Source organism: Monodelphis domestica, chromosome 5 (assembly GCF_027887165.1).
Source record: "Monodelphis domestica isolate mMonDom1 chromosome 5, mMonDom1.pri, whole genome shotgun sequence".
Lineage (NCBI taxonomy): Eukaryota > Metazoa > Chordata > Mammalia > Didelphimorphia > Didelphidae > Monodelphis > Monodelphis domestica.
The window spans coordinates 95,574,655-95,590,485 of record NC_077231.1 but is presented as its reverse complement, the minus strand read 5'-3'; the positions used below and the strand labels follow the sequence as shown (position 1 = coordinate 95,590,485).

At 45.2% G+C, this 15,831-nt stretch overlaps 2 protein-coding genes across 3 annotated transcripts in view; one reads left to right on the top strand and one right to left on the bottom strand.

Moving 5' to 3' along the window:
* Positions 1 to 3,633, bottom strand: part of TIMP3 (TIMP metallopeptidase inhibitor 3) — a 65,712-nt gene extending 62,079 nt beyond the window's left edge. The window contains exon 1 of the mRNA XM_001366297.3: positions 2,919 to 3,633. Within this exon, the coding sequence (XP_001366334.1) occupies positions 2,919 to 3,039 (121 nt within the window). The 5' untranslated portion in view covers positions 3,040 to 3,633. The remainder of the gene's footprint in view (positions 1 to 2,918) is intronic.
* Positions 1 to 15,831, top strand: part of SYN3 (synapsin III) — a 511,134-nt gene that overhangs the window by 235,449 nt on the left and 259,854 nt on the right. The gene's annotated exons all lie outside the window — the stretch shown is intronic.

Here is a 15,831-nt window from a genome sequence, read left to right as displayed (position 1 = left end):
GTGGAGGTGGTGGAGGACCAAAGAAACCCCCATGGGAAGCCAGATCCACCTGCTGCTTGAGGCTAAACCTAGGGCTTCCCACTCAAACCCCCAAATGCTTGTTTGTGCCCAAGTGAACTCTCCTGTATACTGGCCTCTATTTCTCCTTGGCAGACCTCCCAGGGTCTTTCAGGAGTCCAAAAGCAAAGGGTAGGGGGTGGGGAAGCATAAAAAAAAAGGAAAGGAAAGGAAACTCCTATGAGATGCCCTCCCCATTCTTAGATCCGATCAGACTCTGAAATCTAATTCTCTCATTTCTTCCTCATGATCAGTTGTGATTGTCTTGGATTTTACAGGGACTATGCCACTCTCCACCTTGACATAATGTCTCTCCTTATTCCAAGGTCTTGGGAGTGGTGCTGAGCTCCTTTGGAAGGGATGGGGAAGGAAGTGGTTTGATTTTCTGCAAAAAGAATCTGTAGTACAGATCCTGGCCTTGCTCTCTATGTGACCTTGGGACAAGTCCCTTGCCTGCCCTATGGCTCAGTTTCCCCATCCAGAAAATGAATAGGCACAGCTAAGTGACCTCTGAGAATCCTTCTATCTCCAATCAAACAACAAGCATTTATTAATCACCTGCTTCAAGACCTGGACCTGGAAAAACGTAGTCCTGGAAATACAAAGATGGTCCCCACCCTCCACACACAGGGAATTTATATTCTACTAGTTCATGAGCTGAAGAGTCTTCAGAGGCCATTAGATCCAATCCCCTCATTTTACATATGGGGAAACTAAGTCCCATAGGGGTGACTAGTCAAAGATCCCTCAGATCTATGATTCTATCCATCAAGAATTTTTTCTTCAGTGCTGAGTTCTTCTAATTAACAGCAGCAGCTGCACAGAAATACATTTTTTTACACATGCCACAAAACAAACCTGATAAAAACCCTTTCTAATCTCCTTCCAAAAGAGGTTCTACCCTACCCCAGGAGCCTCAATAAGAACATCAGTCTGCACCCCCCCCCCCACAGTAGTCCAAGGCTATCACAAGTGCCATGAAGTTCCTGCCACCTGCAGATGCTGGCAATCATTCTCCCAACCAAAGCTAGCTGGCCAGCAGGTCCAAGAAGCCTCAAGATTCCTGCTGCCCAATGACTGTCAAACTGCTCTCTCCTCTCCTCTTACCACACCCAACCTATTTGTTGATTATCCCTCACAATGCCAACCCCATAGCCAAGAAGGACACAATGAGGACTTTCTTCCACATTCAGAGGTGCCTCTTCAATCTTAACTGGCAGCTTTAGTCCTTAAGCATTTATTAAGGACCTTCTATGTGTGGATGCCCATCCCAAACCATCCTAGACCAAAAAACAAACAAAAAATCCCTTCTCTTTCCCTCTTCCTTTGCCCAACGCCTCCTTTAAACTGGGAGGTTACTTTTTACTCTTGTAGCTGGGGGGGGGGGGGGAAGGAACAGGAAAATAATAGAAACTTTCCCAGCTCCCCAAACCTCTGAGTATCTTGGGCTCCCAAAAGCAGCTATCACCAACACTGGAGTTTTCAGGGCCACTCCCCAAGGTTCGGGATAACTGGTTTTGCTTTCCTTTGCAAGATGCCTCTTTAGCCAACTGAAAATCACTAACCTTTACCCACCAGATAGGTTACCCATCCTCTCCCCATTCCCATCTCGACAAGTCCAAAGCAACATTTTTTTAAGCCACAGGCAAATCAAATGGCTTGGATTTCTACAGCACTTAAAAACATTAACCTTTGGGGGGGGGGGCAGTCATGTCATTTAAACTGCAAAACAAGCTTGGAAGCCAAGCAGTGCACTAGGATATTATTATCATCCCCATTTGATGTATGGGGAAACTGAGGTTCAGGGAGTTGACCAGGCAAGTGACACCCCCCCAATTCCAAAGTTCCTTCCCCTTGTTCCGAGGTCTCTTCTCCACCTCATTCCACCTCCCCCATCCTACTCCACCCCCATAAATACCTCCCCCACATCCTACTCCACCCCCATAAATAATGTTGCCTGTGACTTTTGGCAAGTTTGGGTAGGGTGATTTCCCTACGATTAACATTTTTTGCTTGCTATCAACACACTCGAAAATAGTTCCATGTTTCTGTTTTGGGGTTGGAGGGTGGGTTGGGATGGGGACACATCCAATGCATAGCCTATTTCTACCACTGAACCAAGTTCCCTTAGTACATCTTCAGCCCAGCCTTCTAGAATACTTTTAAGGTCTGCCTAAAGATCGACAAGGACCAGAGCTCCTTCTCTGAGGGGAACCCCCAAACTGGCTGCAGGTTCTCCCCGCTTGCAGGCCATTTCCTTCTGCACACGGTTGGTTCTGCTTCCAGGAAAGAGCCAATCTCCTCAATCCCCTACGATCCCGGCTCCTACCATTCAAAGTTTTGGAAAACTATGCCCTCCTCCTCACTTCTTCCTGCAGGGCATTGTAGGGGAGAACTTTCCAGGCGGCAACAGGACCCAGAAGGAATTTCAAGTGCCCTGTGCCACCAGTCAGGGTGGGAAAGGAAACTGGATGAAGGGGGAAAGCAGAAATTTCAGACCTGAAGATCTCTAGCCTGTGGGGGGCGGGGAGGGAAGGAAAGAGAACAGAGGGAGCCCCTTTATGACCGTCTAAGCATATAGAGGACCTTGCTAAAAGTCGAGACCTCTCCAACACTAAAAGGGGATGTCGAGGTAAATGTGTGGATGAAGTCCCCGCAAGTCCCCTTCGCCCTCCCGCCCTGTGGGAAGGTAGGAACAAGGAGGCAAAAGGAGACCCTGAGGCAAATGTATGGATACAGTCCCGGGTGCCCACCCCCGCATTCGCCCTCCCGCCCCCGGCTGCAGCTTGCAAAGAGTGGGAGAAAGTGGGAAGGTGGGAGCGCGCAGGGGAAGCTGGTTGCCCAGAGGCGGCAGCTCTTACCGATGTCCGAGTTGCAGAAGGCGTCCTGGGGGTGACTCGGGGAACAAGTGCACGCGTCTACCCCCAGCTCCCTCAGGCTCCAGCTGCTGAGAAGCACCACGAGACTGAGCCACGGGCTCATCGCGGCGCGCCCGGCTTCTTCCCAACTCACTGCGGGCTCAAGCGCGGGCCGGACGCAGGCTACTCTCCTCCTTGTCTTCCTCTTCTCCCTCCTTCTTCTCCTCCTCTCTTTCCTCCTCCCGTCTCCTGTCTCTCTCCTCCTTTTCTTCCCTTCCCTGGCTAAGTTGCTCGCAAAGTTCCCCCCACCTCTCCTAGACTGGTGCCCTGCGTCTGGGCAGTCTGAGGGGGTGGAGAGGCTAGGGCAGAACTGGACAGGCGAGCACAGAGCTCCGGAGGGACAGACAGAAGGAGAGAGGGGAAGGCTGAGGGCTGAGCGCGGAGGGCAGAGGTAGAGCCGCTAGCGCGACTACAAACGCTTCGATCCTAGGGCTCCGAGGGCTGCCCGCGCGGCTGCCGCCTTACATAGGCTGGGAGGCTCCGGGCGCCCCCCCTCCGCGGCCCGAGGGCCGCCCCCACTGACCAATCGGAGAGCCGCATTACCTCATCGCCCCCCCGCGGGAAAGGGGGCCGCCGGAGAGGGGGCGGGGCCGCCCGGTACGCTTCAGATCCTTTTAGGGAATGCGGGAGTGTGCTGGCTGTCTGGGAGCGACCCAAGAAAGCGCTGCTCTCCCTCCCGGCCTCTCTACGCTCCTCCCGGGGGAAGGCGTGGGGGGCGTCGGGGCGGGAGACCCTCCGCCCTGATCGCAAGAGCTGCCACCCGGAGAATCAATTCCCTTGCCTCTCCCCTGCGCGCGTTCCCCGCCCGGAGTTTCTCCTTCATTGATTCATCCGTCTAGCCAGCAGGACAAGTCTCCCCCAGATGGCGGGTGAGCCCCTAGCAGAAGAGGTCGCCCCCAAACTGTAGGCCAGTCCACCCCATACGTCCGTCCCCGGGCAAAGAGGTAGGCTGGGAGCCCTGGCTCTGCGCACTGCCGAGGGCTAAGGGAGCTATGGAGAAAGGGCCGTCATCTCCACCTTGTCCAGGAGGGCGCAGCAGGGGCGGTGATAGGTCCAGCACCTAGTTACTCACCTGTTTCTCCTTTTGGAGCTGGGGTGGCAGGAATCCTACTGCCCATGACCACGGATCACAAATTGAGAACTCGATGGAATCTTAGGTTCAACCTCTTCATTTTACAGGCGAGGAAATGGAGGATTCAGAAGGTTGTGACTTGCCCAAGGTCACACAGGTAGGAAGTAACAGAGTCAGGATAGGAACCCATAGTCAAAGGATTATAGATTTGGAGCTGAAAGGCTGAAAGGACCTTCATGGACATCTGGCCCAGCACCCTCAATTTATATTTTTATTTAGTTTTATTTTTTTCCCCAATTACATGTAAAGACAGTTTCCAACATTTTAAAAAGAAATTTGAGTCTTGAATACTCTCCCTCCCTCCCCCCTCCCCCAGATGGTAAGCAATCTGATATGGATTTTACCAACACTGTTTAAAGAACAGGAACTGACTCACCATTTGGTTCCCCATCCCTCTTCCCCCCTAAAAAATCTGGTATTAACTCAGGTAGTACAGTGAATATACCGCTGCCGGTGAAGTCTAGGAGACCTGAATTCAACTCCTGCCTCAGATACAACCTCGGTATGTATCTTAATCTTCTGCAGCTTTTGTTTCCCCCTTTATAAAATGGGGATAATAATAGCTCCCACTTGGAAAGACAGTTGTAAAAATAATAAAGATCTATAATGCACTTTGCAAGCTTCAATGCTATTTAAATGCTAATCAATCAACAGTTTATTTTACTGTCAAGCTCGGTGCTACAAAGACAAAAGCTAGACAGCCCTTCCCTTCTGGGAGGTTCCATTCTAATGGAGATACTGCATCTATCACCTAGTTCTATACTCGACACTTACAGCCCTTACACAAAGGAACCACCCAGAGAGGGAAAGGGAATTCTTAGGATGATAGCTTTCTATGTGAAAAAGGATCTCAGAACCCATCTTGTCCAACTCCACCATTTTACAAATAAGGGAACTGAGGCAAGAGTTGACACAAACACCACCTCCCAATTTGCTGTCAACCGAAATCTAATCAAGCAGGCAAGCAAGCTTTTTGTAAGTCTTTATGGGGCACCTGGGCACCAGTCCATATAGAGACAACACGTTCACCTAGGCAAAATATATAATGAGCAAGCACAAAGTAACGTTGGCTGGTAGAAAGGAGAAAAGATACCCACCCCCCCCCCCGCCCCCAGCCTCCAAGCCTTCATTTTAGAATGGATGATACATTTGGTATCCACAGCTAAAGGGGAACTATATCTGGGTATATGTGACTTCAAAGGTAGGACATCTGGAAAAGGTCTTAATGACCAACCCCTGGGTTGTATGGATAAGGCTAAGTGATTTATCCAAGGTCACATTTGGAGTAAGTAGCAGAACAAGAATTTGAACTCAGGCTTTCTGACCCCAATTCAACACTTTCTCCAGGGTACTATTCTATTTTTAGGGGGAATATAACAGTTCAATAACAGACTAGGGGACCCCACCAAACTATACACAGGTCTTTCTTTAGCTAAGAAATTTAAAAAGAATTCTGTTCAAGCTGATAGCCATTTGTAAGTGGCAGGAGGCCTGGTTTTGGAGTCAGATTATTTGAGTTCCAATCCTACCTCTGTTCTTTAGTGACTGTGTGACCTTAAACAAGTCACATCACCTTTAGGGATCACAGTTTCCTCACGCGAAAAATGAGGGTATTGAGCTGGTCTTCCACAGTCCCTTCTAGCTCTGATATTCTATGAGCCCAAATCTGTAAGTGCCTGGTCCTTAGTTAGTCTAGTGAATTAGACAGACTCCATTCAAGAAGGATAGATTAGTTAGTTGGTCCCAGCTAATGGGAAATATAACTTGGCCTAAGTATCTTTAGAGTTTTAGCAAACTTTCCATCAGACTAGGATGAGGAAAGTCTGTACCTTTCCACTCCTTTGTTCTTTGGGGAAATGACACAAATTTCTTCAGGATGAAAAAATTATTGGAGTAATCACTCCTTCAACTCACTCTCACCCCCTAAAGTAAAGGAACCACCTTAAAAAAAAAGATTCTGATCCTACCACTGAATTCTTTATTTGTGTGACCTTGGTGATTTTTACCTTACCTCCTTGGGACTCACTTTCCTCATCTGCATATAATGCCCCTTTGATCTACATCCCCAACTCTCAGTAGGGTTCCCTAGGAGATAGCTACACAAAGTTCCAGGGACTCTGTAGGTCTGTACCTCTAAACCCACAGTAGCTCATGAGCCCCCACAGATATGTTGCCTTTCAACAGTCAGCCAGAAGACACATTTTACTCAAAAACAAAGGCATTTACTGAACAGAGCAAGATTTATGGAACATTACTTTCCCTAGTCTCCCCCAAATATAATACCATTAATTGGGAGAATGAGCAAGCACAGAGACCACATAAGACTGTCCTATATGAGATAAACTCCAGTGGATGGGATGGTCAATTCATATTGCATATGCAGGACCCCTAATATCCTCTCCTAACATCCTGGAACTGCTTTCCCCTAGGGCTCACTGATTCACTAGATAGCCTTAGTCTTTGCAACCTGTCCAGATTTCACCCATCCGTCACAGCCTAAATCAGATCTTGCCTAATCTATGAAGCCTTATTTCCCTGATATCCTTCCCTTTCAAAATTTACTTTGATGATGGAGATTTTACCTTGTAAATATTTTGAATATTATTATTTATACCCATGTTGTTTCCTCCAATAGACCATAAGCTCCCTGAAGGCAAGGGCTGTTTCCTTTTGTCTTTTATCTTTGGAACCTCACATGTAGCCCTGCATGTTTGTTATTGTTCAGTCATTTCAGTACGTATGACTCTTCTTGACCCCATTTTGGTTTTCTTGGCAAAGATACTGGAATGGTTTACCATTTCTCCATGGCTCATTTTACAAATGAGGAAACTGAGGCCCTACACATAATAGGAACCTAATTAATGCTCATTGAGTAATTGAATATTGAAGTTAGCTTAGTGATCTTGGGAAACATTTACTCCTTCAAGGTCTCTGTATCCTTAGTTGTAAAATGAGGGGGTTGTTACTGTGGGGCTTCTAAAATCTAATCTAGAATCCTATGATCACTGCAGGGATGTGACCAATGGCTTGAAGAAACGGCAGAAAAATTCAAAACCCTTTTTTTTGTTTGTTTGAGCCTTATTTTTTGAGCCCTCTTTTCTTTCTTGGTTTTATTTATTTGTGTGTTTGTTTTAGTAGAGGGAAGGGAATAAAGGTGTTTGGAGAGTGCTTTTTATTTATTCTTTCCCTCCTCCCTCCAAAGTTGCTTCTTATTCAAAGCTTAGCTTAGCTCCAGCTGGAATTCAGTTAATTTGCTTTCCATACCACAGAGTTTATCACCCAATTGTTCTCTAGGAAGTTCATGTGTTCTTCTCTTCCCCAACTAAATTGTAAATTCTTTGAAGAGAGGAATTAGGATGGTCTCGAACTTTGTGGCCCCCCCCCCTTCCCCATAGGATTCCAAACAGTGTTTCTGTATTAAAGAGGTTGTACTTTTGTGGAAAGGCAGCTGGATATGTTAGCAGTTAGTCCAGACCTGGGTTCAAATCCCACCACTTATACTTTTACTAGCTCTCCATACTACTTACTAGTCCCCACTGAGCCTCAGTTTCTTCATCTGTAAAATGAGGATAGTAGTAACCTTTCCCAGGATTATAGAGGGCAAATGAGACCTTTGGTGAATATTAATATAGTTATTCATATAAATGTCTGCTGCCTTCATTCCTCCTAGGAGGCAGGGTTTATACTCAGTGTGGAAGCAGACCTGACTCCTTTCCCACCTAGTTTCTGATGAGTAACATGGCTGGTCCTCAGACAATAAGCATGATCTGGCATTGGGTCTCAACAACTCAGAGCCATGACAGACCCTCTTAGAACTTGTGCTCCACTGAGCTTTGGCTTTCAAGGACACATGGCCCTGTCCATGCCAAGATGAATCAAGGCAGAAGTTCTTTAGTGGATGGTTTTGTATACAGTAGCTGTTCAATAAATGCTTAATAAAACCCATGAAGAAGAAATGAAAAAAAATTTACCCCTCTCCTTTCTTTATAGAGGTGGGTTACTATAGATACAGAACAGACAGAAAATTAGATCTGCTGAAGTACTTTTTGATTCTTCATTTTTTACATCATAATAGCCAACATTTATATGGGCTTTAAAAGCTATCCAGACATTTGGTTTTATTCTCACAGCAATCCTGGGAGGTAGAAGATGAGCACTTATAGAGCACCCACTGTATACCAAGCACAGTACTAAGTACAAATATTTTCTCATTGGATCCTCACAAGAACCCTGGGAAGCAATAGTAACTAACATTTATATAGCACTTACTATGTGCCAGGCACCATGCTAAACACTTTACAAATGTCGTCTCACTGGATCTTCACAACAACCCTGGGAAGTAAGTGCTATTGACATTTCTACTTTATAGATGAGGAAACGAGGCAGAAGGAGGGCAGGTGAATTACCCATGATCACATATCGGGCAAGAATCTGAGTCAGGATTTGAACTCATGCCTTCCTGATTTCTGGTCCAGAGTTCTATCTACTTCATTGAATAGTGATGCTGATCCCTCTCACCCCTCCCAAAAAAGTTGTTTGAAATTAATTCTCTCTAAGGCATACCTCACTGAGCAGAGGAAGGAAAGAGATGGATTCTGAGTGTGACAAAAAAAATCAATAAACATTTTAAAATAGATTTAGTCCTTAGCCATGCACATACACATTTTTTTTCAGTCATGTCCTATTTTTTCTTGACCCCATTTAGGGTTTTCTTGGTAAGGATACTAGAATGATTTGCCACTTCCTTCTCCAGCTCATTCTCCAGATGAGTAAATGAAGACAAATAAGATTAAGTGACTTGACCAAGGTCACTCAACTAATAAGTGTCCTGGCTGGTTTTGAATTCAAGGAGATGAGTCTTCCTGACCCCAGGCTCAACACTTTACTCACTGGGCCATCTAGCACAGAAGGAGATCACAGAATTTGGAGCTTGAGAGCATCTAGTTCAAAGGTTTTTAATCTGGGATTTGTGAATCTTTTCATTTTTTCACATTTTCATAACTATATCTCAGCATCGCATCATTGGTTTCCTTTGTAATCATCAGTACTTGATCTTATGCATTTAAAAACTTCATTCGAAGATGAGTTCCATAGACTTCTCTAAGGAAATGGTTCCATAAGGTAAGTAAAATTAAGAACCAACTTATTTTATGGATGAGGAAAGTGGAGCCAACAGAGGTCATCTGATTTAGCCAAAGGCACACACAGAGGAAGTAGAAGAGGCCAGATTGAAATTTTGGTCTTTGACTCCCAGTTGGAATTCTGTCCACTGGATTTCCATTACTAGTCAGTCAATGAACATTTGTTAAGCACCTACTATGTGCTAGGCACTGGGCTGAAGTCTAGGGCTGGTAAAGAATCTAAGGGGAGAGGCTACAACTTTGTACAAAGTCACTCAGGTCCAGAGTAAATGCTTGTTGGACAAATCAAATCTGTAATTGGATGAATGGTCTGAGTCTGTGTGAGGCTGATCCCTCCACATTTGAGGTCGACTTCGACTTTGCAAGGTTTTAAAGACTAATCCACTTAGTGCAAATCTTTTAAGTGATTTGTCACCCACCTACCCCACCCCCATCCTCCTCTCCTTTTGCTCCCTTCTTCCTCATTGTACAGTCTTGCCCAAAAGACAAAATGAAAACTTGACAGTTTTTCCAAGGAGTGACCTTGCCTGGAAGATAAGTCCCTGACAGGTGATTTCTGTTGGAGATGACTGCAGGGCTGTAATTTAAGGAGTTGGGTTCCTGAAAGAAAGCCTCTGATTTAAGGCCACCTCTTCATTATGCAATCTGGGGTGGTAATCTGATTGCTTTACTGCTGAAAGGTAATGAAAATCTATTTCCTGTTATTTCAGTTCCTTCAGGACCTGGGCAGTACTTCTTGGTCCCAAAGGGCAGAGGAAGAAGAAGAGGGGGAAAAGGGGGCAAGGAAGGGAGAGAGAGGAAAAGACTGAGAAAGAGGGAGAACAGAGAAAAGGAGGAGGGAGGGAGAGACACAGAGAAAGAGAGTCAGAACAAGAGAGAAAGGAAGAGAAAGAGAGGAGAGAGAGAGGAAGAAAAGATAGAGAGAGGGAGAACAGAGAAGGAGGGAGGGAGAGAGACAGAGAGACAGAAAAAGAGAAAAAGGAAGAGAGAGGAGAGAGAGAGCTTTTGTGTTACACCACAGTTTAAGAGCCAATGTGATCACAGCCAGTAGAGAAATAGTTTGCAGAAAAGAAATTGGGAGGATCTAGAAATAGATCAAACCTAAATCTAGAATCCAAAGTGACTTGGGTTCAAATCCCCCAATGGACATATACTAGCTGTGAGACTGTGGGCAATTTACTTAACCTCTTCCAGACTCAGTTTCCTCATCTGTAAAATAGGAATAAAAAAAGTATCTACCTCACAGAGTTTGTTTGTTGTGAGGCTCATATGAGATAATATATGAAACATCTTCCCAAACTTTAAGGGTTAGATGAAATTAAATTATTATTAAATAGCTGTAAAATGGAGGAGGTTGGAACAGATTGCTTCCAAGCTCCCTTCCATCTCTAAATCTGTGATTTTATGAATATAAGTTCTTTGTATTCCCAGAGCCTGGTATAACATCTCACACACACACAGTAGAAGCTTTATAAATGATTGTTTAATTGAGTTCATGGTGCTTGTAGGCACATCCAACCTGGAGAAGTCTTTTCAGAGAAACAGGAATTGCAGAATCCTAGCATCTTGGATCAGATTGAACTCAGGGGTCAACTATCCTAATCTGGACTCAGATGAGTCCCTTCAACAATATTCTTTTTTTAATTTTTAAAACCCTTAACTTCCATCTTAGAATCAATATTGGTTCCAAAGTAGAAGAGAGTTAAGGGTTAGGCAATGGGGGGGTCAAGTGACTTGCCCAGGGTCACACAGCTAGGAAGTGTCTGAGATCATACTTGAACCTAGGACTTCCCATCTAGACCTACTTCTCAATCCACTGAGCCACCCAGCTCCCCCCCCCCCCCACAACATTCTTGACAAATAGCCCTTTGCTAAATGGCCTCTAGCAGCTGGGAACTCAACTCAATAACTCCTGAGGCAGTCTATATCCATTTTAGGTGGGGTCTAAGATGGCTCAATGGATATAGCCCTCAATCTACAGTTAAGAAGAACTCAAGTCCTAATCTGGCCTCCCACACTAGCTAGGTGACCCTGGTCAAGTCACTTAACCTCTGCTTGCCTCCAGAGAAGGAAATGGCAAATCTCTCCAATACCCTTGTCAAGAACACCCTTCGGCCAATCCAGTCCAGACAGTTGCAAGGAATCAAACACAACTGAAAAACCATTTTTAAAAAGTTTGTGTTTGGTTTTTTCCCCCTGAAATCTGCCTCTCCAAAGATACCTCAAGTTAGTTCTGTCCTCTGGGGGCAAACAGACCAGTCTGAGCCCTCTCATCCATCAGCATGCCCCAGGCTCCTGGAGGCATTACAGTAACAATGGCTTTATGGGACAGCCAGGGTGGTCCTGCTCCTTAGGATAAGAAGAGAGAGATCCAAGTCTATAGATGCCCTGTCTTCACTGACAGCTCTGGAGAATGATAAATATATAGCCTAGAAGTCGGTGGAGAGATTGTCCATTCTCCTGCCCTGGAATCATCCCAGGCAGATCCTATGGACTTTCTCCCACATACATCTCCAGAGAAGACAGTTGTGCCCCCTGCCCCCAACAGTTCCCATTGTCTTCCCCTTCTGGCCAGAACATTCCCCCCATATCTAAGCTGTGTCTTTTCTGCTTTGATTTACAAGACAATGAATCTGTCCTGCCACAAGGCCCTGGCACTCACTGCACCCTTAATTTGAGACTCTAGAAATAAGTCAATCAATATTTATTAAGCAGCTACTCTGAGCCAGGTGTTATGTTAAATACTGGGGGTACAAAAAAAAAAGGCAACAAAGGAAACATGCCAGGCTTGTTGTTCTGGAGTCAGGAAGACCGGAGTTCAAATTTGACCTCAGACACTTCCTAGCTGTGTGACCTGGCCTCAGTTTCCCCAATTTGTCAAATAAGGTGGAGAAGGAAATGGCCAATCACTCCCAGATCTTTAAAAGCCAAGAAAACCCCAAATGAGGTCATGAAGAGTCACACAATGATAAAAACAGTGGCGGGACTCAGAAAAGACCACCCACCAGCTAGCAGTCCCTGAAGACTAAATGTCCTCACCTTCTGAGCTTCATGGAAGGAAGACTATCCTACATTTTTCAGGATACTCATTTCTTGCCTATTTCCCCCCTTCTATTATCTGCGTTTATAAATGTTTATTAAGTAGCTTTAAAAAATCTTCTCTTGGGCAGAACATGCCTATTTTTCTTTCAGAAAGAGAAACAGACAATTAAATTTAAACAGTCTTTTTTTAGAGGGGTAAGGGGGATCAGCATGTACACAGAGGAAGAATGTGAGAAGCATGGGGTGACGGAAGGTGCCCTGGCCTGAATGGGGAGCCTGAAGTTTTAATCCTAGTTTCTACTGCCAACTCTGTGTAACTTTGGATAAGTCATTTCCCTCCGGGGCTCAGTTTCCTCATCTATAAGCTGATAGAGTTGGATTAGATCAGGAGTTCTTAATAGATGTTGGGGAATGAAAAAAAAATAGATATTTTGAGAACTGCATTCTAATGTAATTGAGAAGTACATCTTTTGTATCTGTGTGCTTTATGCATCCAAAAACTTTATTTTGAACGACTTCACTCTCAATCCAATGAGTCAAGAAAATTCCAAAGGTCCTGTGCATGGTGAAAAATGTTCCTGAATGCAGATTGAAGCACAAAGAATAATTTTTTGTACTTTAAGTTTTGCTTTTGATTGGTTTTCAACATGGCAGATATAGAAATATGTTTTGCGTTAGTTCACATGTATAATTGATATCATACTGCTTGCCTTCTCAGTGGATGGCAGAGAAGCAGGACAGAAGGAAAGAATTTGTTTTAATGAATGTTAAAATATATATGTATATATATTTATTTATCTAAATACTTACCTTCTGTCTTAAAATTGATACTAAGTGTCAGTTCCAAGGCAGAAGATCAGTAACACCTAAGTAACAGCATTGGAGTTAAGTGACTTGGTCAGAGTCATACAGCTAGGAAGTCTCTGAGTCCAAATTTGAACCCAGAACCTCCCATCTATAGGCTCGATTCTTTTTTAAAATATTTTTAAAATTTAGAATATTTTCCCATGGGTACATGATTCATGATCCCTAACCCCCCATCCCCTACCCTACCCGCCTCAATCTTTCCTCCCCCCTCCCAAAGCTGACAAGCAATTCCGATGATACATGTATAGGCTTGATTCTTTATCCACTTAAGCCCCCCAGCTTTCCCAGTAAATACGTTTTTTTAAACCTTTATTCTAATATGGAAATAGGTATCAAGTGATAACATTTATACAACCCAGTGGAATTGCTTGTGGGCTCCAGGAAGGGGGTGGGAAGAGGGGAGGGAAAGAAAATGAATCGTGGAAACAGGGACAAATAATTTTTAAAAACAAATAAATGAATGTTAAAAAAATAAAAATCTTTATTCTAAGAAGTCCAGAGGCTTTAGCATACTGCCTAAGAAGTCCAGAGCACAATAAAAATTAAAATCTAAATGATAAACAAGATCTTTGAATAAGTCACTAATCTTTTCTGAGCCTTAGTTTCTTCATCTGTAAAATGGGGAAGGTGAATTAGATAATAATAATAATAATAATGGTTCCCATTTGCAGAGTACATTATCCCATCATCTTTGCACAGACCCTAGGAGCAGGTGCTATCATTATCCTCCTTTACAGAGGCCAAGAGGTTGTGTGACCTACCTGAGCCCCACAGTTCTTCGGGAGGATTTGAACACAAGTCTCGGTTTTCTCTCAGCCCCTTCACTCTATCCATCATCCCATCTTGCTTCTCATCTCTTCCAGCTCTAAATCCTTGGCCCCAGCCTGATCAGCCCTAGACCCTCCCATTTCCCAGAGCCTTCAGCAGGTGGTGGTGTCCTTCCTGAGGGCTCCCTGAGTCTAATCCCTGTGTCCAGTGCTAGGGGGCACTGTGCAGCTAGGGAACCTCCCGTGGCCTCTGAAACCTCCGCCCATGTTCCCTGGTCTGTCTCCTTGGGGAAGCCGAGGCAGCCCATCTCTCCCAGGCTGAGGGGGCGACCTGGGTTCCTGGGGAGGAGCCGATCTCATTCCCAGCAGAGGAGACAACTCTACTGGCCATTCCCCTCTGGGTCGGTGTCATTTGTGAAAGGAAGGCAGCCAGGGTCCTCCCCAGAGCTGGCAGCATTTCAGCAGCACCGGGGTGGCATTTGAGCAACCAAAGGCTGGCCAACCGTTAGTCCAGGGTGGAGAAGGGGCAGAGAATGAGCACAGGAAAAGAAGGAGAAGAGAAAAGGCAGGCGAAACCACCAGCCTCCTCCTAGGAGGACGAGCCAGCTCCGTCCTCCCCCTGGAAATTCCTTTGAGGGGTGCGGGTGCGCTGGAGAGGACATGTGCCACTTATACAGTGGGGAAGAGGACTGACGGCCCCCCCACCACCTACAAGCCCCAGCCCTACTTCCCTCCCTAAAGCCACAACCATCTGAAAGTCATCATTATTAAAAATAGCCTCCTCCAAATAACAGGCAGCCAGGGTCCCCACTGGGGCATGTGCTCCGAGCAGCACCTCAGCCCCGTCCCGGTCAGGCCTGGCCAATTAGGAGCCGAGAGACAGGCCTTCTCCCTCCCACCTGCAGGCATCCAGATTCCCCTCCGCTCCCAGGTCTCGCAGGCTTCTCTTCCATATGGAGCTGATTTCAAGGTTGTGTAAAATAAACAACAACAAATTGCCCCAACCATCTCCTAGGCTGGCCACCTAAGAACGTCAACCCCTTGACACAGAGCCCGGCCATTCACACTGGACTTCATAGTGGTGGCCACGGGCCCGACATCCACCGACACTTTGTTTGCCTTTTCGTTTTGATAAATGGTTTTTTCTTCAGGAAAATCCTGTGAGCTTAATGGGAAAGTTTTATGGGATGCCTTTCAGAGGAGGGGCAGGAAGGAAGGTGTTTCACAGGCTAAGGGCTAGGAGAGACCTTAGAGGTCCTCTGGTCCAACCTTTTCCTTTTACAAATAGAGAAACTGAGGGATGAGACGAAGTACCTACTCCAACACTCAGGTGGTAAACGAGAAAGGTGGGCTTTAAAACCAGCTCCCTCTTTACTTCCCATTCTATCACTCGTTTTCCACCGCTATTCTTAGCAGAGTGTGCTAAGCATCTTGCTGAGCTTAAGTTTGCCCATCTATACAATGAGGAGATGGGTACATTCCTTGAGACTAGGGTTTAGCAATGCTTTGAGCCTCAGTTTCCCCATCTGTAAAATGAGGAGATGTATAAATTCCTTGAGGGTAGGGTTTATTGATGTTTTAAGCCTCAGTTTATCCATCTATAAAATGAGGAAACATGTAAATTCCTTGAGAGTAGGGCTTATTGATGCTTTGAGCCTTAGTTTTCCCATCTTTAAAATGAGGAGACATAAATTCCTTGAGAGTAGGACTTATTGGTTCTTTGATTCCCAGTTTCCCCATCTGTAAAATGAGATGTATAAATTCCTTAAGAGTAGGGTTTATTAGTTCTTTGATCCTCAGTTTCTCCATCTGTAAAATGAGGATACATAATTTCTTAAGAGTAGGGCTTATTGATACTTTGAGCCTCAGTTTCCCCACCTGTAAAATGAGGAAGTTAGACTAGATGG